Source organism: Callorhinus ursinus, unplaced genomic scaffold (assembly GCF_003265705.2).
Source record: "Callorhinus ursinus isolate GAN/ISIS: 27379988/994484 unplaced genomic scaffold, GSC_fseal_2.0 scaffold23, whole genome shotgun sequence".
Taxonomy (NCBI): domain Eukaryota; kingdom Metazoa; phylum Chordata; class Mammalia; order Carnivora; family Otariidae; genus Callorhinus; species Callorhinus ursinus.
In genome coordinates this window covers 3,701,089-3,728,556 of record NW_027397085.1, presented here as the reverse complement: position 1 = coordinate 3,728,556, position 27,468 = coordinate 3,701,089, and the positions used below count along the sequence as shown (strand labels likewise).

The following is a 27,468-nucleotide window of genomic DNA, read 5'->3' as shown; positions in this document are numbered from 1 at the left end:
TTACAATGGCTGCAAATCCTACCGAACGTGCAAACGGGCACAAGAAGCGGTCCTACAGCCTGTTCTTGACTCCAGGGAAGTCCATCTCTCTGCTGAACAAGCCCTTACAGGAAAGGGCTATGGGACCTTGATGACATGCCGACAGCAGGACCAACAACCCTGGGCTTGGTCAGGCCTTTAAGTGTTAGGGAGCAGGACCAGTGGGCTCTAGAATCTGGAGTCTCAGCCAAGGGTACCATTCCACCAGTTTGAGGCTACTGGGCTTGGAGGATGCTTGCTCATCCATGGTGCTAAGGGCAGAACATTCTTTCCAGTCAACTACATACCAACCACTCTTATCACCAGTGAAACATTGTCTCTGCGTGCATTAACAAACTTTCTCTGGCCTATTGATTCCTGGTTAACATGATTTAAATTCCAGAGTACAGAACAACTTAACTCCTCTTTGTACTGAAGTACTTTTAAAGCAAATTACCACCAGGACACGTGATGATAGAATGTTAAGGGGTGAGTTTGTTTACTGTCTATTACCCACTACAATGTGAGCTCCTTCAGGGCAGGACTTTGTTTTCCTTATGTATTAGCATAGCTCTAGGTGAATGGGAGGAGGGGAAAGGAAGGGAAGGGAAAGGGATGCTTTTTTAAAATTCACCTGGCGATGGGCTGTGGTTTCCCTTCACAGGTGGAATCCCGCACCCCACCGCTCCTCCCCCATCCAGGTAAACTGGTTAGGCCTTTCGTGAATGAGGGCTAGTCCTCTTCCCTCCCTCTGGCCGCCTGCTGCACCCCTGTCCACTTTTGCAGTCCAGAGCCTGTGACCTCCCGCTGCTTCAGCAGCCAGCTCCCCCTTGGCCCACACAGCACTAGCACTGCCTACTGGAAACCCTTTCTCCTCCTCTCTTTGCCTTCCTCCATCAGTAGTGGGGAGGAGGCCTGGCGCTGCCAGAAAATAGCTTAGATCAGTCCTTTAGCCTTTCTGGAGCTTGGTTTCCTCATCTGCAAAATGGAAGTATGTCAGGCTCAGTGCCGAGGATTTAGGTCATCTCGTTTACGCCATATGTGATCGTCACTGCAAGCCTGCAGGAGTAAGGAGCCTTACTCTATTTTCTAGAGCGGAAAATGAGGTACAGTGAGGGGAAGAAACTTGCCCCGGGTCACTGAGGCTCCGCGGTGCTGCTCCCCAGCACAGACTGACTTACCCCTCTCCTAGCTGCTCTGGAGTGGAACTCTGGGAACTGGCTTCTAAGAAGCTGACCTGGGAATTGGGATCTACAGTCATGTTCACAAATCCTGGCCTTAGATGAACTCCAAGTTGCCTCCCGGTGCTTGCTTTCCTCCCATCACTATCTGCTCTGGCCCGGGGAACTCACCCACTTCCCACCTAGCTTCGTCAGCTACCGGGGAAGACATAAAGACCTCCATTAGGGCCTGACCATGAATATTGGCATGTCAACAGCACAGGCACTAGGGAGACCCTTGATGGTGATGGGGATGGGAGGGAGATGGAGGGCTACCTTGGGCCCAGGGAGTCCTCTTGGCTCGCAAACCACAGGTAAGTCCTTCTTCGCTTTGTATGTAGGGCAAGACCTGCTTACAGTGGTATAGGATGCCGTCTTCCCGGGTTAAGGAGGACACACACAGACCACGCACATACACACACTGCTTACTTGGATGAGACAAACTTTCTCTTTCTTTGAAGCTCAAGAAAGTAATTAAATTCAGTTTTTTCTGACTTAAGAATGTGAAATTAGAGTTCTATCCTCTGAACAAGCAAGAGGGTAAGGCTGGAGTCAGCAAACAAACGTGGCCTGACTAATGCCCTTTACAGAAAGCTACTTCCAACATATTTTGAAGATGTCAGGAAATTCCACAAGTATCTTGTGCCTGTCCTAAAGGGGCAGTGTTGAATGAGCGGAAAAACTCTACAATCCTGCCCCCCAATCAGGCTGAATCCAGACAGGAGAGCCCTGAGATTGGTACAAGCCAGGCCTTAGTGGGGGAGCAGGAAGGAGGACCTCCTTCAGCAGGGGCACCGTCATGGCTGCCCAGAGCCCAGCCTGCACAGTGGCTGCATAGGAATTGGAAGAAAAAGAAATGATTCAGTTTGCATGAGAAACAGAGTGCCTCTGGGAGAAATAAACTGTGAAAAGCAGTGTAAATAAGAGAGCTGGAGCAGGGACGGGGAAGAGAAGAGGTTGGATGAAGCCTTTGCCTTGGATTCCTCTCCTGGGGGGCCACAGTCTCCCCCCGTCCCAACCACATCATAAACATTTTCCCTCGCCTGGGTTACGCTGCCTGATATTTCCTAATGAACACATCCAAGCGAAGGAGGTCTTGCGTGTGAAGGTGTTTATTGCAATAGCATTCGTGTTCCCCCAGTTTGGGAAACTCCTAATTGTCCCAGTGGTATGGTTACAGAAATGATGGTTATAAGCCCCATCATTTCATTTTAAAAACATAAACAACATGGGATGGTTTTATTAATGATTGGGGGAAAAGCAGAAGCAAAATTGTATAAATCCTGTGATTCGTAAAAAGCACGGATATGATTGGAAGCACACTAAGGGGAATTCAGAAGTGAAAACCATTTTTTGGAGGGGTGGAGTAGGTGTTTTGCTTTTGTAATCTCCTTTTGGCATATAATAGTAAATCCAGATCAGTTGAAGAATGCAGTTATCTCTGGAAGAATCTAGGGTCGTCAGCCCTGGACACGCCTTAGATTCACACAAGACTTCCAACAACCACCGGTGCCTGGGCTCCCAGCTGAGCAGTAAGGTCAGAATGTCTGCGGGCATGGCCCTGGGCATTGGTGTCTCACGGTACCATGTTGTAACAGCTCCACAGGTGAGGGTGTGCACCCAGCTCTGAGCACCCCTGGGCGAGACTGTGGTCATACAGGGCCATGCACCCGACTTCCACCAGATTACTCTTCTGACTCCACATTGAAACAGCTGAGGATGTGGGACACACGTCTGGGGACTGGGGGAAGGCGGGCCATTTGGCGCTCAAGGGGCCTTTGTGGGGGTGTCTAAGACTGAGTGGGGTACCACAGAGATAAGTTAGAGAGATATGAGGGTGTTTTGAGAGTCAGAGAACACCTTTGTCCACATTCCATCCTTCACCTGGTGAGCTTCTGCTCCTTCAAGATGAATTTTCTTCGCCTCCATCCCCTCTGAGAAGTCGTCCCTCAGTGCCGCACCCCCACCCTGAGATCACCTCCCATCCTGCGCACCCCCATTGTACCCTGTGGCTGGCTGTATTACTGTCCTTAGCATGTTGTGTTATCATGATCCTTTTGCATCTGTCTTAATACAAAAGGGGACTTTGTTTTATTAATTTCGGCCTCCCCGGTGCCCAGTGTAGTGCGTGGCACATAAAGCTTAATGAATGATCATTAAATGAATAAATTCACAGAAGAATGTGTAAATTAGGACTATATTAAGGACCATTTTGCTTCGTAGACAAATATTCAAGGGGTTTCTACTGCTCTTAGCATGGCAGTCCAGTCGCTTGGATGGATCCAGTGGTGAAATAGCTTTTTTAGATAAACCTGGGAAACGTGCCATCATTTGTAATGCTGTTTCCATGAGAAAAAATGAAATTCGTTTTGTGCTTTCAAGAGCCAACTTCTGGGTGAATCCCTAGAGCACAGTGTCAAGTAGTTCCTCCTTATCGGAGGTTTCCCTTTATGCAGTTTTGGTGACTCATGTTCCCTCTGGTCTGGAAGCAGATGAGCCTCCTCCTGACACAGTGCTAGAAGATCAGTGGTAGCCTAATAGCACGTCCCAGTGCCTGCGTCGCTCACCTCCTGTCGGCATTTCCTTGTCTTAGGTCATCACGAGAAGAGTGAGTGAGGACAGGGGCGCCTGGCTGGCTCAGTCGGTGGAACCTGGGACTCTTAATCTCATGGCTGGGTCGTGAGTTCCGGCCCCACGTTGGGTGTAGAGATTACTTAAATGCTTAAAAAAAAAAAAAAAAGTGAGCCCAGGATAATATATTTTGAGAGAGAGACCACACTCACCTAACTTTTATTATGTTGTTATAATTGTTCTACTTTATTGTTAGTGATTGTTAATCTGACTGAGCCTAATTTAGAAAGTAAACTTTATCATAAGTAAGTGTATGTAGGAAAAACACAGTATATATAGGGTTCGGTCCTATCTCTAGTTTCAGGCATCCACTGGGTTGTGTTGGAACATCTCCCCTGCAGATGAGACAGGGTTATGATATTACTGATTTAAGGACTGCCTCTACTTTCCAAAATGCCCCTTGCTGAGTCCTTAGTATTCCTTTTTTAACTTCTTTTTTCTTTTTTTAAGACTTTATTTATTTATTTGACACAGAGAGACACAGCGAGAGAGGGAACACAAGCAGGGGGAGTGGGAGAGGGAGAAGCAGGCTTCCCGCGGAGCAGGGAGCCCGACGCGGGGCTCGATCCCAGGACCCTGGGACCATGACCTGAGCCAAAGGCAGACGCTTAATGACGGAGCCACCCAGGCGTCCTTCCTTTTTTAACTTCTACCAATGATTTGACTGAGTCATCCAGGAAAAGTTCTTTCCAAAAGTTTCAGTTAAGCAAAGAGAATGCTTCCCTTTTACCCCTTAAAAGGTAAATTCCATGAGCTGAGTCTGGATCTACCCCATTTCAGGCCTTTTCCCAAAATGAACATTTAATTTGTTTTCCTGATTTCAGCAGTCAATGGGACGGATCCTTCAGTCAGCGTTTGAAACCATGGCTCACACTGGCATGGCGCCTGCCATGTGCCAGGCACGGCCTACCTGTTACTATTATTCAGCATCCCTTGCTTCTTCCCAGGAGCCCCGTAAAAGCCACGGCTGATCCTGCATTGAAGTAAAAAAAAAAACGAAATTTAAGAAAGAGGCTAAATGTGAGGGCAAAACTTTCCTCACCCTATCCAGAATGGTGCCAGTGGTTTCCTTTTCCCAGCCTCTAACCAAAGCGAAAAATGATACAAATGCCCTGGAACCCACTCCACTGGGAAGGCCCTGGAGAAGCCACGGCCCGCCGAGGGATGCTCTGGCGGCCACACCCCCGGCAGCGGAGCCTGAGCACTGCAGTGAGCCAGCTCCCTGCACTAGCACCGGGCTCTCAGAAGGAGTTAATGGTGCAGGACAGGGCCACCGTGATAAAATGTGGAACGGGGCTGCCGGGGTCCCAGGGTACTGTTTGGGGAAAGAATTTCCATGTAAAAGATTTAAGTAGGTTGAGCAAGAATTGAAAACAAAGGATTCTGGCTGGAGAGGTAGGGAAACAGGAATGGAGTTTATAGAAAGATCGTAGATCAGTTCATTCTTTCTCCCTGGTACTTGTTGGTTAAGAGAAGGCACGGAACATCTTTGGTCTGAAAAAAATTCAGGAGCTTGTCCTGCTGTTGAGAGGTCAGCGAGTCAAATGCTGAGCTCTGCAAACTCTCAGCTCCCCACCCTCAGAGGACTTAATGAGCATGGAGTAACTTGCACTTTGTGTGTCTGTAGAAGTTCATGGCTTGCTTTTAAGTAAGAGCAAGGGAGTAATGAACTGAAAGCTTGTTTACTTTATAAACAGACAACCAGCAAGGGAGAGCTACTTCGAGAATGATTTTGGTAACACAGCTGTGTGTCTGATGCATGGGAAATCAACCCTCCAGCTCACAAGTATTTGAAAAAAGAATTTACTTATCCAAGGAAAGGACAATCACATTTTCTCAAATGCCAGTGCTAATTTTAGGAGGCTATATGCTTTGGATCCATACCAGATTTTCGTGTGAGGAACTGTCTCTGTTCGATAAATGAAGATGGAGAGTCACAGAATATAAAGATTTGGTCATTTTCGTTTTTTGGGTTTGTTTTTCTTTTTTAAGCTTCAGATACCAGATGCTCCCGATGCGTGTCTCTTCAGCGCTGTCCAGAAATCTCAGGAAGTTGTACATACCGTAAGGAGATAGCCACCCATATTTTATACCCTGTTCAGAGTTACGGCTTGGGAAAATACAGTTATTTTAACCCAGCTGTAAACTCTGTTTGGGTCATTCTGCAGTTTCAGCATCGAGAGACTTCTTCCTTCGGAAGAATGTTTTCCTCTTATCAGCACCATACACACTAGCCATTTTTCCCAGACCGATACAGTTTATCTTACTACCAGAAGATGTATTTGGTAATTTATGAGCCTAGAATCTAGAAACTAAAATGTGGTTTAAAAAAAGCGAAGGAGGTCAGTCTGAAAGGCTACCTACTGTAGGACTCCAACTATCTGACATTCTGGAAAAGGCAGATTTAGAGACAGTAAAAAGATCAGTGGTGGCCAGAGTTACTGGGGAACGAGGAGGAATAAATAGAGGGAGCACAGGGGATTTTCGGGCAGTGAAACTATGACTCTGTATGATACTGTAATGGTGGACACGTGGCCTTATACTTTTATCAAAGCCCACAGAATACAAAACACAGAATGAACGCTGACTTAAACTATGGATTTGAGTTAATAACAATGTACTAATATTGGGTCCATCAATTATAAACCTGTGTACCACACTGAGATGTTAAAAGTAGGGGTGCGGGGTGAAGATTTATGTGGGAACTGTCTTTGCTTTTTACTCAGTTTTTTTTGAAAACCTAACACTGCTCGAAAAAGTGTCACTGAACAAACAAGGAGTTCAGCCTCATGGCATCTCTGTGGAGGTGGGGGAAGTGGTGGATGATGATGTCATTCTACTGAAGTCCTCTGCAGTACCCAGCAGGTAGCCTCCAGCAATTTCATTTGAAAATAGTTATCAGTACATTAAATCTTACCTTTCTAGTGGTCGTTGCTATTACTAGTCTCTTTATTTAAAAACAAACCAAAAAGAAGAAGCATATAAAATTAGCTTACTCTCTTCTCAAGAAGTTCCTGTTTTTCTGTCAGAGATTCTGTTACACCCCTTCCACATTCCACACCGTTGGCAAGTTTTGCCACACGGCCAAGGTCTGCCTACTCTACCTTCCAGGTGTCTTGGCCAGACAGAAAGTTGGCGCTTGCTACCTCTTTTTAGGTCTGTACTGACCAGTGAAGTCACTGGCCCTGGACAAAGTCACAGGCTGAGTTCTGTAGGAACGCAGCGTATTCCTCTCTGTGGTGTGGGAAGGGGGGCGGGTGGATAATAACCACAATGAATATCTACACTCTGTAGAAAATGGCACTAGGAACAGCTCAGAGAGTGATGAGTAGTTGTGACTGGCCGAAGGAAAGCCCACACTTACCTGTTTACAAATCAAAGAAAGAGGTGTACTGGATGCTACACTTGACAGCGTATAAAATGCACTTCCCTCTGGAGGGGCAAAAAGGTGTCCAACAATGATCTTGCATTCGATTTGCCTCGAACACCCAGATGTATCCGGTGACGGACAAGAAAGTGAACTGACATAGAGGCCGAGGACGTTCATAGTATGTCATGATGTCAGGGATGTCAGTACCCTCATGAGCGAAATTAAGTTTCCTAGAGTAAAATCACACTCAAATACCAGCAGAATGAGCAAGATCTTCTCTAGGCCGACCATCGGATTCTCTCCAGTAATATTTTCCTGGACGTGATTTTCCACACAGAACTCTGATGAGGATGGAGGAAGTGTTGTTAGCTCATTGGTGGCCACCCCGCTCAGCATTCGGTGTCTGCCTGCTACCAAAACATGTGTGGAGGGAGCACAATAATTCACCTCTACGGCACCCGAAAGATGAGGAATACAAGCCAGTCATCCCTGATTTTGTCTGATAATTCCATGGTTTTAGTTATTTAAAACCTCACATGTTAATGGAGCTATGAGGAAAGAGGGAGGGGAAAAAAAAATCTTAAGAAATATATGGTCCTGTATTTTAATTTAACTCTGGAAGAGAGAAGAGACTTTTTGCCCCGAAATTCCTTTTTCTTTCTGTTCACGATAAAGTGGAACTTCTGGGCAGAATAAGAATCAGTCAAGGTGAGGAGAAAATCAGCAGAGGGCTGAAGGACCGGTGCCAAGAGCTGAGGTTCTCTACCTCCGGATGGGCTAGCAAGCACTCCATCACTTGCCTTAATGAGATACAAAACTCTTCTTGGCGGTCCCTAAGGACATTTGTGTCTAAGGTTGCATCTGGGAAGTCACTTTGTCAACCTTGTCTTGTGTCTCTTCCCCTTGCAGGGCGACAGGCTTTGGCTTCTTGAATGCCCTGTGCAAAGCAGCGGCCGTCCTTGGAAACTTAATATTCGGCTCCCTGGTCAGCTTCACCAAATCGATCCCCATTCTGCTGGCCTCCACCGTGCTGGTGTGTGGAGGACTGGTGGGCTTGCGCCTGCCCGACACACGAACCCAAGTCCTGATGTGATGGGGAACAAGCCATCCGTAATACTGCATTTCTTTCTCCTGCCCTGTGTCGACCCTCCGGACTGACTCAAGGCTTCAGTTTGTTTGGTGTTTTTTTTCAGATCTCAAAAGGTGGTAAAATAGCAGAACACTAACTCTTGCCGTGACTGAAATGTAGATGCATACCATCCTGCCCCTTAGATGTGAGTGTGCAGTGTTTTTCAGGCCTTGTTCCCCTTCCGAACTGGGCTCCTCCCAGCTCCCAACAGTCAGTCAGCGGAAGCGTTGTTGAAGTGTCCTCGGCAGCCGGGCCTCCCTGAGATCCTGCTCCCTGAAGGTTGAGGAGCCTATGCTGCCCTAAGAAATAGATCCTGCCTCTGATTTCACATTCATGGGAAATATAAGTTGGCATATTATTGCATTTGTGCTGAGGAGAGGGATTCTTCTTTTTTTTTTTTTTTCAAACAGAGTGATATTTCCTGTTTACTTAGAAAAGGACACCCAGCTTAATTCTTGCTGTTACAGCAGGGCCTTTCAAAGAAAACCATGTGGCACCAAACAGAGCTGGGTGGGGCTCTTTTGAGGCCTGACAGGGAAGGTGGCTTTGCTGACAAGACAGATAAAGGCCATGCCCTGAGCAGCAAAGATCTGAGCGAGCGGCACACGCCAGATTTCTGCCCAGTTCCAGTCCTGAAAAATCTGAGGAGGGAGTCGTGCTGGCATCTGTGATGCTGGCCTGGGGGCCAGAATGTTAGAAGATCAGAGATCAGAAACAGGCTTCTGCCTCCGTTTACCCCCGTCTCCTCCCCGCCCCCACCCCAGCTACCCTTGATCTTGCCAGGGAGCAGGTTCCGAGCGAGAGAGCCGCTCTCCGAACCCTGGGTCTGCCTGCCTCATTCCGCCCTTCATCCGAACTGTGCTCAGTCTAGAGATGGTCGGTCATCTCCGTTGTTGTAAGCTGCAAATGAGGAAGAAGTCCACCTCTAGAGGCGTTTGGAAAGGCGAAGCGCTGCCTCGAGGGCACCACCTTCCTGGGGGACGGCGCCCCCGCGCCCTTGACGCTGGGCTTTCTAGCTGGTAGCGCTGAAGTGGGTCTTCTTCCTCTAGCTTCCACTGGGCCCTGCGCTCCCGGCTGCCGGCTGTGTGGAACCCCAGCGGCTTAGTCCAAGCAAGGGGCCCTCTGGCAGACAAGGTGGTTTGGGGCTGCTTGCTTTACCTCTGGAATCCTCCTGGACCTGGAAGACAGAGGTCAGCCGGACATTCCCACGGGCTGTCGGCTTTGCGACCTTCTCACCCCTCAGGCCTGCCCCTCCTCCAGGCTCATCCTTTTTATGCACCTTTGAAATCTGAAGCCTCCTTATAGACTTGCAGCAGTGACCAGCAGCCAGGAATAAATCCCATGTTAAAACAGTATTCCTGTTTTTAACTCCGTCTTGTCAAAGGGTTATCCTTGTTACTTATTATAGCATTTCCAGCAGGCCGCAGCCCCGGGTCCCCGGGAAGGGAGAGCCCTTGTTTCCAATAGCCATTCCCTTCAAAGCCCCGTCCTGACCCCGAAGGCCCTCTGCCTCCTTCTCCCCTTCCTAATGGTGCCCCTGGAGCTGCATGCAGAGTGCAGAGTTCTGACTCTGTGAAACATTTCTTTCATGAACATCGCCATGAATCGATCGCCCCTTGAAGTCATTCAGGTCTGTGAAGGGGCAGCCTGGTGTTGGAGGCTGGCAGGAAGAGGGTGGTTCCCTGGGGCGGTCGGCTCAGGGCCAGAACATCGGCCAAACTCCAACCCCAGGCTGCAAAGGTGGCAGGAGGAGGGAGAATCAGACAAGACTAGATGAGATCTCTTAGGCTGATGCCAGCAAAGCAGGGAAAGAAACGGAACTGCCTCTCACTTCTGCCTCTGTAGTATTACCGGAGAACAAAGCTAGCATTCACACAACCCGGGAAGGTACCTTGTATATTATTCCTCCACGTGGATTCATTTCCCTACCTACCTACCCCTTGGTTCATCTTCTTCAAAAAGGCGCATGTGGGGACCCGAGCAGGGCTGTTTTAGTTGAACACAGCATGTACAATCACAGCTACCAAAGCAGGATGTGTTTGTTCATCAGCCCATTCAGAAGCAAGAGAAATGTGCATGGATGTCGTTGTCTCTAGTCTTCTTAACTTTCTGAAAGTTAAGATAGTCCAGTAAGCAAAGTCCACTATCATAAATGTCTCACGTGTCTGTTGTAGCCCTAAATGTGTAGAAAGGCTCCCAAGCTGCAGAGCTTAGCAGATACAGAGTTTTATTTGAACATTGGCTGGGTCAGAATGAGATTAAATGAGCAGAACCCCACTTGGTGAGACCTGACACCATACATTCCCTTCACAAGGGCCTTTCTTGGCCCTCCCATCACCTGATCCAAGCCTCCCAGGTGGCCCAAGAGGGATCTATTCTAATCTCCTGGACAGTCTGTGGTCACAAACCTTCTTGGTCACCACCTTTTCCACCTTCCACGTAGTTTTCTCTGCCTCCTTTGCATTGTTCCCATCACCTTGATTTTCTCTGAGAGAGCTCAGGTTGTTCCCGAAGTATGTGGCAGGGCCTGTCTGGCTTGTTGTGGGGTTAGCTGGCTTAAGATAGAGCCGTGCGATTACGCAGGAGCTCAGCTCTGTCCGCGGAGCAGCCTGCCGGCGCCGGGACCTGCGACCAGCATCTCATTTCATCCACAAAAGAAGAAAAACGAGAGTATGTGCCAAAAGGGAAGCCTAGGAAACCGTTCCATTTGCTCCTGTATTTCTGACTCCTTCTCTATCCAAAATGTCCTCCTCGCTCTTTGGAATCAATCCAGAATGCCAAACCCAGAGGCCGGGGATCACCTTACACCCAGAGTAGTGATCCTGGGAGAGAAGATAGATGGGCCCTAGCCGCCTCCTTAATGCTGGACTCATCTTCGCAAGCACCAAATAGGTTTAGTCTAGGAACAGACAAATTAGCAAGTAGGCAGGTTGTTTGGGAAGCCCCTAGGAATAGGCCAGAAAACATAGTTCCGATGTTGTGTGTGCTGCCCGCTTCTTAGGATCCTGAACATTATCTCCACTCAGTGCTGGTTTGACAGTTATCATTGCCTGCTCGGGAAAGGGACCCACCCCGCCACATGGACACGGTTAGAAGACTCTCTGGTCACCATGCTGTCACCAAGGCTGTGTCCTGTAGCTGTCCTGACTCTTTTCTCCCTTTTGTTCTTGAAATAGGAAGACCTAGGGCTGCAGAAACTGAGTCTTGATACCACCTAAGTTGGCAAAGGCACCTTCATTTACAAATTTACTCACCAAAGCAGACTGCAGGTGTGCACCAAAACCTGCTTCGCTGCTTCTCTGCATGTCTTTAGATATCATGGGAGAGGTGGGGAAAGCAATGTAGTGTCAGAGAGAGTCCAAGCTACCGCAGAGAAGGTTCCAGTGAAGGGCACACTGGAGCCTTTCTAAACCCTGGGATCATTTCAGAGTCACTTCGCGGGCATACCTTTTGATTCCCTCTGCCAACCAAAATAGAATATGACGGTCTCCAGTCTTTTCTATTTAATATCAAAATGGCCCTTATCTCTTTCTTCATCTGTTCAGTGCACTAAAGGCTCTGAAGTCGGAAATGTCTGAAGTTGGCTTTTACCTGGTATCCTAGTAAGACAAGTGGTTGGTTGTTAAGGTGCACACTGGCTGTATATTTGGTTTCCCTCTAACCCCCATGTCATGCTGACCTTGGGTCAGTGACCAAAGCTACAGAAACACAAGTTATGTGGCAACAACAGAAAGAACTCTACACCCCAGGGCACTCAGATGAACTATACATTTCTTACGGTTTTCGCTTCTGCCAAACAATGTATGTTTTGAGAAAAGCTTTCCTCGCAGTGTGTAGGACATAGACAAAAGAAAATTCTCATTGTCCCCTAGCCGTGCGCGTCCGTTCATTGTCCCCGGTACGGAGTGCCAGTTCTGCGTGTGACATTCTCTTGCCCCATCCCTCCTATCAGCAGCGTCCCACCCACCAGACACAGCTTTGCCAGAGCTTTCGTGGCTCTTTCTCCAACAATACCTAGGTCTCAGTAATCCCAGGCTTCTGAGTTACAAGGATACAGTTCGTGGATCCGTCTAGGCCCTTGTTTAAGGCCGGCGAGGCCGGGTGGGGCAAAGAGGGGGCCAGAGCGTTGCCTGATCTCTTGTCCTTTCATGTGATTATGCAGTACATACTGATGGAGCTCTTCCCTGTGCTGGCTTGAAAGCCACCAGTGAACGCTTTGCAGGACTTGAGTGAAGGCAGAGGAAATGGGCATGAAAGAGAAAACAGCGGTAATGGGGTCTCACATGGAAGCCCCCGCCCTAAAAGCACCAAATGTTGTTTTCCCAAATTTAAAAGAAGCCCTAGCCTACGGTGGGCAGTCGAGAAACAACTCAGGCATTGGGACTAGTGACGGGAGGAGAAGGCCCCTCAGTTTCTCGGCCTTCGTTGGAGGGACTGCTAACTAATCCTTGGGAAATGAGAGAGGAAGGCACACATGCTGTTGCTGTGAATGCCTCGGCATGAAGTCGCCCTGAGGTATTACTCAAGGAAAGGTAGCAGCCGCAAGGATAGCCCCTTCTCGGTAGAGACGCTGGCTTTTAAAGTCCCGGAGTTCTTTCCGTGGTGGCCCGAGAGGAGAGGTGGGGGCTGGGAAGTCTGGCCCAGAGCGGAGTCAGCGCCCCGCCTCAGCGGCGGCCCCGTCCCCTGGCCTCAGCTTCCAGAGCTGTTTCCTTTCTGATTCTGAAGACTGGCGTCCACTGTCTTTGCAGATAGGCTGGAGACGCTTTGCCCCCTCTCTCCTCGGCAGATAAGCTCCCCAGAAAACAGGTTCTGGCCGTTAGTGGCCTGAGCTTTTCGGATTTCAGTTCAAAACCAGTGCAGAGCTGTTGCAAAGTGTCTTGAAGCCCCAAGGGCCTTTGGGGCTCTGGGGCCTGAGGGGAAGCAGAGCAGAGAGAGTAATTGGTGCGGACCCCCCTCCCCTCTGGGAGCCCCGATTTCCTCTTTCACCCACAAACCCTCTCCTCCTTAGCTCCCTGTGGCGGTACACACTCACTTCCTTTCTTTCCCATCTATTCTTCTTCCTCCTTGCCTCCTCTGGTCACCTCTTGACTCCAGCCGCGTACAGAGGCCAGGCCAAGCTTTCCTGGCACACTTGGGACTGAAGGGTGCGCCCATCCATGCCTCTGGTGGAGGCCCAAAGGGTGAAGAAGGTGTTGAATGGCAGTGGGTGCGGGGAGTCTAAGCTCCAGACTGTAGGGGTTGACACAGTTCCCTGAACCAGAGATTTCTGGCTGCTTCTCTCTCCCGTGCATGATGAGATGGCCACCGTTGGCATGGGATCCGAGAGAGGCCCATTTCTGGGGCAGAAATCTGAGACCTTAGCATTGGACTCCCAAAAGAAAGACGAGGTAGCCCGCAGCAAGGCTCTCGGAATTCATCGATCCCTGGGAGGTAGAGGCTCTGCTCGGTGCCAAAGGCTGGGGGCTTCCTATTCTGACTTAAATGCTGACATTGCAGAGGCTGCCCACTCTCTGCCTATACCCTGCCAGTCAGGCTCCCCTTAGAGCCAAGAGTGGCCAAAACTAGGAGGAGGAGAAAGCAGCCCTCGGCCCTCTGTTCAGACTCCTGCAGGGCTTAACACCAGCCTAGCAGCCCACCCTAGAAGCCGGGGTGTAGAGTGACTGGCGGAGCCTGCTCACGGGGACGGGGGCCCCAGAAGCCAGTGACGTGCGGGAGCAGACTCAAACCCGTTCCTCAGAGCTAGTCCTTTTGGGCATTTTGTGAGCTAGTTGGGAAACACAGCCATTATACTAAAAGTTAGATTATGTAAACTTACAATAATAAATATGCAAAAGTCATCGCTTTCTAATTATTTTACCGCACGTTAGCATCATCCGTGCCCTTGGGGTGATGGACACGTGTGGTCTCTGGATGGTAGAGATGCTGTAAATGTTGTGCTAGTGCACACATCTTCCCAACTCCACGTTCAGTGACGTCACATTCATAGCTTGGAATCAGCTGGTGGGCGTGGAGGGGAGGATTTACACCGTGGAAATCTACCAAGGCTGCCGAGTGGACTCTTAGCCCCAAAGCCCTGACCGCTGTGTGGCCTCCCACTGCACGGACCCAGGCCACACCAAATTGAGTCCTGTAGGTTTGTGGGTCAGCATCGCCCACATGCCCGAGGGAAGGAAAGACAACAAGGCAGCCTCACGTCAGTACACGAAGGGTTTCTTTCTGCATTTGTATTGACTCAGAACAGGACCCACCGTGAGGAGAATCTGCCACTTTCTATGGGTATTGCTCCTTCGGGGAGAATGTGCAGTAAATTGACTAATGTGTGCTGTGCAAACAAAAATAAGCTCGTTTCAACCTATGAAGTGTCTCCCCTCCCACGCCCAAGTAGGTGTCCAAGAAGGAAACTCCTTCCTTGCCTTTGACATTCACCGGGCCTGCCTGGATAGAACTGGACCGATTTGCTTAATCTCACTTCCACCACTGTTGTTAGACATTTATTGTGCCAAATCTATGTCCTGAATCAAACAGAGGAAAAAAGAAATGTTCTTTCTTGATAATGTGCTTTTATAACATCTAAAAAGTGGTTATGTATCCTCGACCTGACCGGGGAACATATTGAATAGATCATGTGTCCTTCACTGATGTCTAGATACTGTAAATAAAGTCCTGCGAGAGGTTTTTTTCTTTCAGGTAAACCTCATTTTTGGACACATGCTAAGCCCACCATCCGCTCTCCTTTGCAGTGAGATCTTGGCAGGGGTCCCGTCCTTGGTTCTGGTGTTTGGCTGTTTTGTTTTGTTCTGTCTTGTTCCTTTCCTGTTTTCACTGCTCTGTAAGACCTCCTGCTGTGAAAGTTCTGGTTACCCCAGTGGTACTGTATATATACATGCTGCATGTGTGAACCCCAATAAATTCTGTTTCAGGTTTCTGGAGTTTCCATCTTCCCTACAGCTGGTCCTGTTGTGAACTCATCTTTCTGTTATGCTCCTCTGTGTCTGATTCCCGATTGCCAAAATGTTTAACCAAGTATGTTTTAACAAATGTCCCGAGACATCCATGCGTATCCTTGTGAACGGGCATGCTCCGTGTGGGATGACTCGTGTACAGCATAAATCTATCAGATGTGGAAGTGTGCATCCATTTACTTGCCAGATACCTAACATTCATGTAACAGCTGCAAAGATATTTAATGTACATCGGATTATTAATAAAAGAGCATTTTTTGCTCCATTATATTCAAATAAAGATTGCCGTGTGACTGACTTCTCTTCTAAGCATGAATTGACCCTTTAAAAATAAGAACTGTCCTTTCTATGCTTAGGCATCAAGAAAACCTGTTTGCCTTGATTCGGGCTTATTTGAATTGTTTCTGTGGGCCGGGATCATGGTCATTGTATTGTTGATGGTACAGGAACACTTTCTGATTGTTAGCCAGGACCATTGGGAAGAAAGTGTTCGTGGGGGAGCTGGTGGCAGGGCACATGTCTGTGTTCTTTTGCTCTAGAACAGGAATAGCAGATTTTTATCTAACCTATTAACTCACTCGTCTGATAGTGGCTGCTTGGAAGGTTAGTCTGAGAAGAACGATGAGAAAAAATGCTGTGTTTTGTAGCACTACCATCAAAGGCAGAAACACGGACTGCCTGCCAGGGACAGAGGCTCTGTCCCCTCAGGGGCATGAGAGAGTTCCAGCAAGTCGAAGCATCAGATCTTCACACAAAAATATAAGAACCAGAAGACAGACTATGCCCTCTTTAGGACCCTTTTTGGAGAACATGCTCAGAATCCTCTGGCAGACTTCCTGTTACATCTCACTAGCGGGATTTGCATCATTTGCCTATTCCTCAACCAATCCCTCTCAAGGGGAATGTAATTATCATTTCTGGCTTAGACTGATCAACATTCCCCTCCCTCTAGAGAGGTCAGAAGGAGTTCTCTCTCCTCTAAAACACATGGCTTCTGACTACCTGAATAAAACAATTTAATGAGCAAGAGTAAAGGAAGGTAGCCATTGAGTAGGCAAGCACCGGTGGGCCATGGCTTCCAGAACCGTGGTATGTAACACTGTTGCCATGCTCAGCTATTTGTAGTTACACTTAAAATAACTACAACTAAGTTAAGAATTCGGTTGCTAACCACATTTCAAGATGCTCAGTTGCCACATATGGTGGGCTAGTGGCTACCATATTGGACAGCACAGATATAGAACATTTTATCATCACCAGAGGTTCTGTTGGATAGCACTACCCTAGAGATTGTGCACTCACTTCCCTCTGCAGGCTGTTCCTTCTCCTGGGGCCTGCTCACACTTCTTCCCAGGTTCTCTCTTCCAAGGTTAGATCCTCTCTTTTTGCTGTAGCAACTTTGTTCTCCCTTTCCCTTCTCCCCATCAGACTAGAGATAGCCAGCCCATCACGCCATATTGGTCTTCCTGCCTTTCTCCAGCCCCAGCCCACCTGATTTAGAACCAATTGATTACTTAAGAAAATTTACCATTTGCCCCCTTTTTCTTTCTTTCCTGTTTCATGATAAGACTCTCACATGAAGAGGAACAGAGGATTCCACAGGCTAAAAAAACCTAATAGTATCAGGGATTATGGCAAGCATGGGAACTCACCAAAAGATGCTGAAGGTGCAGATGAGTTTCGCCAAGGATCATTGTGAGATCTGAGGGAAGCATCCTCAAGCCTGGCCTAGACCAGTGGCTGCAAAATGCCAAATGTGAAATTCCCAGCCATCAGCATGTTAGCACAAGGCAACATTAGTCTTGAAGGAATATCTTTTCCTGCACGGTGATGTCTGAGACAGCGAAGGTGCTATTATTATCTATATTAATTTGCTAGGGCTGCCCTAACAAAGTACCACAGACTGGCTCGGGCTTATTTTGTTACAATTCTAGAGGCTAGAAGTCCAATATCAAGATGGAAAAAGGGTTCATGTCTTTGGAGGCCTTCTTCCTTGGTTCTAGATGGACTTGTCTCCGTGTTGTCCCATGGTTTTCTCTTGGCAGATGTCTGTGTCTTAATCTCCTTTTTGAATAAGGGCGCCTTGGATTAGGACCCATCCTAATGACATCCTTTCAGACTGATTACCTCTTCAGAGACCGTATCTCCACAGGCAGTCACATTCTGAGGGACTGGGAGTTCGGACTTCAACGTAAGAATTTCAACATAAGGACACAGTTCAGCCCAGAACATTAGCTCAAATGCTACTTATGTTATTGTGTATATATATTGTGTATGGAATTGTATGGTATGTGTGTATTGTGTGCAGAATGGGATTGAATTTGCCTGTGGTCACATGGCAGAATAGCAAGGGCTATATCGGATGTGTTCACTCTTGTGTGTGCTATTCATTCAGAGGGGGACATAAAGAGAGACAGATTGGGGAATAACCCTTGGGCCCAGCACTCCTAAGCCAGAAACAGGTAACTCTAGAGGATACCCCAGGGCAGGCTCGCCAGCCTTTGAGGCCTGCGACACACTGTTCTTAAACCTGTGAGTCTCCCTCCGCAGGCTCTCTGCTTACTAGAATTCCAAATGAGACCTGCTCTGTCTGTACAATAATTTTCCCTAATCCTGGAGTTGACGAGTGTGGCGCTCCCCACGCCACCACAGCCTCTGAGCCAAGCAGCCCTTCCTGGGCCCGGCCGGTGAGGGGTCCTCCATGACTGTGACCAGCTCGTGCGCTGCTTGGCTGCCTGGGGAGCGGGGGGCGGGGCACTCCGGCAGCGGCAGTCGGCCCGCAGTCCCTTTGTTCGGTGGGGAGAACCGATGCAGCGTCATCTCCTGTAATTTGCAGTCCAGACACCAGGTGGAGAAGTGAAAACCACAAAAAGGACAAGTTTTTAAGGGAAGGCCGGCTCCCGCCCTGCAGCTGCAGGAACGGCCTTGGGCCAGCACGAAGGGTGCGGTGGGCTGGGAGAGCTCGGAGGACGCAGTCAGCCCCACCCCTGACTCCAAGGGCACCAGCGGCCACCTGCCTTCAGCCCTCTTTCTGTGCTCCCTGCCCCTGGGGCGGCGGAACAGACCCTATGTACAGCAGTTGCACTCGCTCACGGCTGCTCACACCTGCATCCTTGCTCCTTAGAGAGCACCCAAAAAAGCCCTGTAGACTGAGAAGGCCAATGAAGTCTCACCGGCAAATTCCATTTGCGGCTGGACGGAAAGCTACTGCACATTGCAAAAAGCGAGGCGATTTGTAAGTTTCCCCACCCCCTCTTCTGGCCTCTGAAAACATCAGACGTGTCCCAGGGCAGGCCAGGGCTTTGCCGTGCTCTTGCACCCTAGGCTGGAGGATGCTGGTGGCCTCCCATGTCCCTTAGAGGACGCCTGTAGCACTTTCTAAAGTGCAGGAAGCTGGGGCTTTTCCAGACCTCAGAGTCCCATTTCTCCATCCACAGAGAACTGGTGAACCTACCAGAGGAGGGGGCAGCATACCACTGTTGCTAAGAGCATGAGTTTGAGCAGCGTCAGTTCCAGGCTTGGGGGTTTCTCCTTAAGAAGATTATAATCAAAAACTTAGCTACCAAAGTAACTATTTAGAATGAGAAAAGAGGGGCGCCTGGGTGGCTCAGTCAGTTAAGCGGCTGCCTTCAGCTCAGGTCATGATCCCAGGGTCCTGGGATCGAGTCCCTGCCCCGCGGGGAGCCTGCTTCTCCCTCTCCCTCTGATGCTCCTGCTCTCTCTCTCTCTCTCTCTCTCTCTCTCAAATAAATAAATAAAATCTTGAAAAAAAAATGAGAAAAGAAGCTCCCACAATTTACAAAGTTTTAAAAGCTGACATATATTGCAGACCGTAGCAAAATTCCGGAAAAATAACACACTATTATAATTAATTAACCACCTGATACATCTATTTTTTTCCTGTATTATTTGGGCTGCTTATTCTCTGATTGCCTCTTCCTATGGTAACAGTTTTGTGATATCATTGTCTAGAAAGAGAATAGAAAGATACAGATTAGTTTTGATTACTAATAGTTTTGGGGTTTGTTTTTTTTGTTTTTTTTTGTTTTTGTTTTTGAAAGTTTCTTGTTTCTTCTCCATTTCCCACATACTTCCTGTGCTGAAGACAGACACCACATTCACGTTTGCAATCCAGCCTCTGGCCCTGTGTGTTTGAGTCACAAGGCCAGGTGAGTGAGTACTGGGGGCAGCAGGAATATTCCTGGAAGCCATTCCTTCAGAGAGACAGCCCGTAAGTCTTAACAATCACAGTGAGTGTGAGCTACCTCAGTGTATCTCACCAAACCCAAACTCAATATCTCATATTTACCCAGCTCAAATTCCTCTCAGCCAGCTTTCCAAACTGCCTAGCTCCACCCAACACCGGGGCAAGTTTGAGGGAGAGAAGAACAGTAGCAAGAAATGGTAGTTTTAACTGACTAAGGAAACCAGCTATTAAGGCTTTCTTTAGTTTTGCAAAATTTTAAATAACATATGACCATTTGAATACGCTTTTAGGGCCCTCCCAGTGCCTCGAAGGGACCTGTGCAAATGGGGGCCTTGAGGTCTATGCTCCATTAGCTTTGTGGTAAGCACTCCTCTGAGTTTTGGAGTCCCAGATGTGGATTTGAATCCTGACCCTGCCACTTAGCAGCTGTGAGGGCATGGAGGAAGCTAAAATTAGTCTTTCTGCATGTTCATTTCTAGAACTATACATTAGAAGTGATGCCGGTTTGTATTTCACTGGGATTTTTAGGGATTGAGGAAATGTATGTAAAAAAGCTTAGCAAAGCACTTGACACGAGTCCTCAGGACATAGCAGCTAGTGTGATACGCCAGATTGGCTCAATTCTGCTCTTGGAGGCGGGTCTGCACTTCCCTTCACTCTGAGGATGTTGAAGAGCTGTGATAACGGGAGCCAGATCCTCCTGGAGGCCTCACACAGGATGGAGTCCTGCCATTGTCTGGCTTTCACAAGGCTTCTACAGGATCCGGTGACTACTGACTTCTGCTGTCCAGGCAGGCCTGACGGGCACCCTGGGCCTCTCCTGAGCCTGGCCGCGGCTCCAGGTTACTTACCCACAACCCCCAACTCAGCTGTCATTCGCTTCCCACACAGACAGCACAGACAGTGCTCTGCCCGAGAACCGGGGTGCTCAGCTCCACAGCAGGGCCTCTGGCAGCCAGGAAGAGAAGAAAGGAAAGGGGCAGCACCCACACCAGGATGCCAGGACCTCCCTGACCCCAGTGGCCCCTGAGTAGACCGTGTAGACCTGGCACTTCTCCTCAAGAGCTGCCTCCTCCCGGGTGCCTGGAGCTTTGCCACTCAGCCTGCTCCAGACACAGAATGTTGTCCGAGTCTTCTCCAGGTACAGCTGCTGTGAACAGAGCCCAGAGGAGACTTGCTTCTTCGGGACTAAGACAAAGGCCAAAGAGCAACTGTTCCCAGCAGGCCAAGTTCGCAAAACAGTGGAGGAGGAAATGAATGATTTACCGAGAGGAAAAAGAGCCATGTTAAGTGCCGCCTGCACACAAGAAGGCACAATGAGAAGCCAGGGATGACCCAGGTCTGGAGCCCGACACCGTGCAGGCCCCACAGTGGACCCACTGGAGGTAGTAATGGTGATGCCTCACCAGCAGGAGTTAGGGGAGCTTGGTCTCTAGACTAGGTGCAACCTGAATTCAAACCCTAGCTTCTCCACTAGTAAGCTGTGTGGCCAAGGGCAAGTTGATTAACCTCTCTGAGCCTCAATTTCTCATCAGTAATAGAGGGATACTTGCATCACTCACTGAAAGGACTGAATGCAAGTGTTTAGCACATTGTCTTCCTGATGTCTTTCGATGCACAGAAGTTCCTAATTTTAATCTACTCTAATTTGTCAACCTTTCCATTATAGGTTAGTGCTTTAAAGATCATATAAAAAATAGTTTTCTACCCCGAAGTCATGAAGACGTTCTCCTCACCTAGCTACTTTATTGTTTTTCATCGCACATTTAGCTCCACATTTAAGCTGGAATTCATTTTGGGTACTTTCTGTATCAGTCAGAAGACCAAACAGCAACATTAATAGAGTGAAAGGGAAAGCTGCTGAGTTAGATGTTGGCACCTTGAATAACCAACAAAGAACTTCTATCCAGAATAGATGAAGAACTCCTACAAATCAATACAGAGAAGAGAGATGACTCAATAGAAAAGGAGCAAATGTCTAAATAGAAACTTGAAAAAAGATGTCCAGAAGAACACGGCCATTGAACATATGAGAACAAGGGGCGCCTGCCTGGCTCAGTAGGTGGAGCATGTGATTCTTGATCTCGGGGTCATGAGTTCAAGCCCTATGCAGGGTGTAGAGCTTATTTTAAAACAAAACAAAACAAAACAATGAATCTCATGAGTCATCAGGGCAATGCAAATAAAACCATGTTATGACACCACTAAATACCCTCTGCCCCCAGAATGGCTAAACCTGAAAAGACTGATAATACCAAGTGTTGACAAGGACCTCTCATCAAGGAACTGCCACTTACTGGTGGGAAGGTAAATTGGTATGACCATTTGAAAATGGTACAGAATTCCTCTCCTTGGTATATGCTCAATAGAAAGGTTTCTATACTTGCATCAAAGACATGCACCACAATGTTTGTAGCAGCCAATGCCAAATATGGGACAGGCTGAGGAATTCCTACCATTGTATCCCCAGTGCCTTGGACCATGACTTACACATAGTAGGCACACAATTAATATTTGTTAAATGAGGGACACCTTGGTGGTGCAGTCATTTGGGTGTACAGCTGGGTTTCTGCTCAGGTCGTGATCTCACGGTCATGAGATCGGGCCCTGCATCAGGCTCTGCGCTCAGCGCAGAGTCCACTTGGGACTCTCTCTCCCTCTCTCTCTTCTCCCCCCCACTCCCTGTGCTCTCTCTCTCTAAAATAAATAAATGAACTTTTAAAAATTTATTTGTTGAATGAATGAACAATCTGAGGATGCAGTCCAGCCCATCAGCCTGCCTATGAGGCTCTCTATGATCTTGTGCCTGCGTCCCTTCGGCAGCCGCCTTCCCCTCTATACCCAACTGCATACACCTCCCTGGCACCTAGGTGCTGGTAGACACTGCCAAGCCTCACTCAGGCCGCCCCTCCACCTAAAAGACCCTTCCACCTCGCTTGCTTTCTCAGGTCAGGCTTCCCCAGAAATAGACTCTGGGAGAGAGATTCTCAGGAAGGAAATGTATCGGTGAGTGCTGTTGGGAATAGTGCCCATAAAGGAGTGAAGAAAGCTGCCCTGGGCAGAAGGAAAGTTAACTGTGACAGAACTGCACCAGAGGTGTCCGCTGCTCCTAGGCAGATCTGCTTATGGGACAGCTTTCAGAATTGTCCCAAACCGAGGCAAGGGGGTACGGCCTTTGTACCCCCACCAATGACCTATGGCATGAGGCCATCTGAGGAAGGGGACGACCTTGGGTGAAGCAGCTCCCTTTGACAAGGGAAAGGCCGGGGAGGGATTCAGCTGTGAGCTGCGGGCAGTCAGCGCTCAGGGCAGGAGGGTAGCAAGTGCTCTGGTCTCAAAGCAAGATCTGAGCTGTGCGTCACAACACACACTGCACCTCCTCATTTCTCACAGGTAAGATTGCAGCCTCACCTGCCCCAGGAAGCCTACCCTGACTTCCTCTACTGGCCCCCTCAGCAGCTGAGCTTCCCTAATGCCAGGGTTCACCTCCTTGTGGTAAAGGAGTCCATGTGTCTGTCTCCTCCAGCAGACTAAAAGAGCTGGAGAGAGGAACTATATTTCATTTACCTTTGTCTCCCTAACACACTTGATGCCTAGTTTGACCAGAGACCATACATTCGTAATTTGACTCTATATAGTAAAACTAAATCCACAGGTGTCTCTAATTCTTTTTCTTTTAAGATTTTATTTATTTTGAGAGAGAATGAGAGAGAGAATGTGGGTATGTGTGTGTGTGTGTGTGTGTGTGTGTCTGTGTGTGTGTAAGCAGGGAGAGGGACAGAGGCAGATGGAGAGAGAGAATCTCAAGCAGACTCCATGATGAGCACAGAGCCCCACACACAGCTTGATCTCAAGACCCTGAGATCATGACCTGAGCCAAAATCAAGAGTCGGACGCTTAACCGACTGAGCCACCCAGGTGCTCCAGGTGTCTCTATTTCTCAATATAGTGTAGCGTAATGGTTAAGAGCATGGATGCTGGAGCCAAGTTTTCTGGATCCATTTCCTGGCTCTGTCACTTTTAGCTGGATGACCTCAGACAAGTTGCTTAACTGCTCTGTGTGCAGTGTTTCATCAATAAAAATGGAAAAATAGCAACTACCTCTTAGGATTGGTGAGTCAATGTGCAATGCTTAGAGTAGTGCCAGACACATAGTAAGCTTGCAATAAATGTGAGCAATTATTACAAAAGGCATGCATATTCTTAGCAATTCCGTTTAGGCTGTGGGGAAATGACCGAGTAGAAAAAAGCCCTTGCAAGTCTTGGCTCTCAACAAGAACTCCTAGAAAGATTTTTAGCCTTCATTTCCATTGCGACCTTTTTCATGGTCACGCACTGGGAGGCCGTGTACCAGGCATTCCAGAGCAAAGACTCCAGGTAGTCAGCGGAAGACTTTCTTCAGCGCGTGGGAGTCAGAAGCATTTGCACACGTGGGCAACGGACACCAGCTCCTCGTTGGTAACGGCACGACCACAGCCATCAATTCTTGCTGACATTCAGACACCAGGTTCCAGTTCTATGGAATGAAGGATATCTGTCATCCTCTTTGTCTTGAGCTATTTTCTGAGCTGTTTGTTGAAAATGATGCAAGAATCAAACAACCACAAATCTGCTGTCCTGAGTGCCTACTTCCCCACTCCACCCTCCATGCCTGCAGTTCTTCCTGAAGGGCCCTAGAGCTATGGAGTTTTCCTGCCATTACACCTGACTACCTGTTAGCCTCCATTCTCCAGAAGAAGCAAAGGGAAGGAAAATGAGAAGAAAGCCTGGGGATATGGAAACAGGGGGGATTTTCCAAGGAGGGAAAGTCAAACAGGTTCCCCTCCTTCTACAGAGCAACCCTTTTCCTGAGGCCCAAGATAATGTCATGGTCCTGTAGAGACTCTAATGAGCCCAGCAGCCGAGTTATGTGGTCTCATTTTTCCTGTGTGAAATCTTTCGTTCAAGTTGGCTCAAAAAATGATATCCAGATGGGCAGCAGAGGTCCAGAGACCCCAAATTGCTGATCGTTGCAAGTTTATTAACCTGCTAAAAAATACCAAGGAACTACTCTACACCCCAAATCACTGTAGTCACCAATAACAAATAAGACAGACATGGTCCTCCCTGTTTTCAAGAAGCCTACATTATAATGGGGGAAGACAGACAATAAGGAAACAAATAAACAAACGAATTAGTTAAGATGGTCTACAGGACTGATACACAAAACACAAAGCTGGATGATACCTCCTCCATCACCAGGTAGGAGCTAGTTTAGATCAGATGGCCAGGGAAGCCCTCTCTCAAGAGGTGACCATTGACCTGAAGAACAAGAAGACATCTCAAAGCTCAGTCCGGACTAGAGTGTGTTTTGCTCTGGAGCTGTCTAAGTGAGGGAACCCCTTCTCCCCCACAAGGAGACAGCTACAAAATTAGCTGCTGGGCTGTATCAGGAAGGGAGTGGGGACTGTGGCAGCAAAGAGAACTTGCTGCTCTCCTACACACGGCCATCTTGAGTTGGCAGCTTACATACAGTTCTAGTGGCCTCCTCTAGGGCTGCTCGTGGTTTTCCATCCCAGACACTGAATCCGTCCATAGTGCAGACACCAAAGCTGTGACAAAGAGCCATGTTGCTGTTCCATAGCTCTAGTTGTGGTGCAGGCAGACCATGTCTCTGTGGACTCTGCTCGCAGACTCCTCAGTGTTGTGCAGCAAGCTCAGCGCCTCTGGAACAGCCCTATTCCTTTCAGTGCTGTTGCAGAGGGATGGTACTTCATGGGTGCTAAACCTCAGCTTAAAAAAGAAAAAAATCTCACATTACCCAACAACCAGAAAAAAACGAAAGACCCATCATGAATGTCAGCAACCCCACCCACCCATAAAGAGAGCTCACAGGACAATAGATTTTTTTGTATCCCTCCAGATTCTCTTTTCATATTTGTTAATGTGCAGGAATATATTTTCCACAATTTTGATCAGCATCAATACACAAGTTTGAGGCTTATTTTTTCTACTTTACATTTTTTCCTATGATACATTTCTCCTCAGTAATATTGTTCCCAAGTGTCATTTTAACAGTTTAAGAGAATCTAATTATGTTGAATTTCATCATTTATGTTTGCTTGTTTTTATTACATTTTTAAGGACTGAGATTATTTGAAATTTGTGTGTGTTATACAAGGTCCTGCTAGGGACATGTGGGTAAGACTTGGTTTTTCTTTTTTTTCTTTCCTTCTCTTTTGCCTTGTGGAAATATTCCAGAGTGAAGTGACCAAGTCAATGGGTATAAACAGTTTTACAGCTCTTGTTAAATTTACTAGACAGCTCTCAGGGAAGATGGAGCCGGTTTACGGCACCAGCCAATAGTGGGTATGTGCCCCTTTTCTTAGATCTGCTTCTCAACTGTACTTTACCCATATAAAGAGATAAAAGTGCTGCAAGCAATTTGAAGGAATTCCTTGTTTTATAGAAAAAAAAAATCTCAGAGTCTTCCTTTAAACCCAGTGGTAGTTATATAACCTTAATTTAACCTTAGCCCCGATACTCCAGAAACAGACCACTCTGTGCACCCCTGTCTCAGGCAGGCCTTTGTCTTTACTTCTCCCTCCTCTGAAACACTCTGTCCAGAAAATCGCATGGCTTGCTTGCTGACTTCGGTCGGGTCTCCTCACCCCACCTAAAATGCCACTCTGCTCTGTCACTCTCTCTCCTCTCACCTTGTATACCCCTCCCCATTGCCTGGCACAACATGTGCCTTCTTTGTTTCTATAGATAACATCTGTGTCCTTCTTCTAGAATGTACATTTCATGAGAACAAAGACTTAGTCTCTTCTATTTGCTTCTATGTTCCCAGTGCCTAGAAGATGCCTCGTGCACAGTAAATATTCCATAACTATTGCTGAATGAATGAGGGGGTGAATGAACGAAGTGTCTGATTCCATCATCAGTCTTGACGTTCGGAAGAGCAGGGTCTGGAAACCTGTGTGAGACTAAGAGTTTGCTGGCCGTGAGTTCCTAACTCGAATGAAACTGATGAGTCCTCTCGCCCCAAAAATGTGCACTCACAGAACTTACTGTGTAATTTCGAAGGGTTCTGCCTGGCTGAAGCTCTTGGTGGGTCCAGAAATCTCAGCTTGGGAACTTGTGCTCCACTGACCACAGCATAACCCGGAAATCACTGATGGGCGGCCCTACAAACCCAACTTGTTTTAGTTGGGCCCGTAAAAGATTAACTGGCACACAGGTTTTTGAAGTTTTGCACTGGTTGCTCCATAATGAAAAAATCTGAAAATTTCAATGGAAAACCAATCCATATTTCTCAATTCTCTTGGAAATTCAGAAGACCTGGCAGCACTCAGCCCACATTCCTAACTGAAGATAAGCAATCACAGCCCCAGGTGACGTCTGTCCCCACCGCTCCCCGTGCTTCTCTGGTTAGAAGCTGAGTGTTCATGGCCATCTGTTACTGGGCTCAGACTGTTGTTTTCTTAAACCTGAGTTGACGGGAAAGCAAAACAGACCTCTGCCTCTATTTTTCTCCAGCCAGGTTCACTTCACGTATTGATGTTACATGCTTAGCCACTGCAGGAATTTGACTCGGGACCCCTTATCTAACTCAACCATGAATTATAAGTTGACGAAACTCAGACCCAAAAACGGTTAAGAAACTTGCCCAAGATTACATGGGGCCTGACTTAAACTCAGGTTTCCTAAATCAATACTCTTTCCCGTGCACTGTCTTCTCAACTGAATAAAGAGCCGAGAAATGTATCATGTCATTAGAAACCATGGATGTCTGCAAATCTCTCAGAATCGGCTAAGTTTTTCAAGGTCATCTCTATACACCTGCCAAATGCTCAGAGACATCCAAGCAATGCTTGACCTAGTGCATGAACAAACGAATGAATGAATGTTTTCAAATTACAGTTTAAGCTGGGGGAAAGTGGGATTCA

General features: G+C 47.8%; 1 protein-coding gene and 1 long non-coding RNA gene across 3 annotated transcripts in view; one reads left to right on the top strand and one right to left on the bottom strand.

The window, feature by feature from the left end:
- The window catches only part of SV2C (synaptic vesicle glycoprotein 2C), a 200,650-nt gene extending 185,058 nt beyond the window's left edge, over nt 1-15,592 (top strand). For both annotated transcript variants that reach the window (XM_025892700.2, XM_073905310.1), the window contains exon 13: nt 8,149-15,592. In XM_025892700.2, coding sequence (XP_025748485.1) covers nt 8,149-8,332 — 184 coding nt within the window. In that variant the 3' untranslated portion in view covers nt 8,333-15,592. The remainder of the gene's footprint in view (nt 1-8,148) is intronic.
- Nucleotides 15,593-23,202: 7,610 nt separating this feature from the next.
- On the bottom strand, nt 23,203-26,775 carry LOC141374865 (uncharacterized). Its single transcript, XR_012382034.1, has 3 exons — nt 26,591-26,775; nt 25,050-25,309; nt 23,203-24,053 (listed from the first exon to the last, which is right to left on the bottom strand). It is a non-coding gene; the product is annotated as an uncharacterized lncRNA (long non-coding RNA).
- Nucleotides 26,776-27,468: the final 693 nt, after the last annotated feature.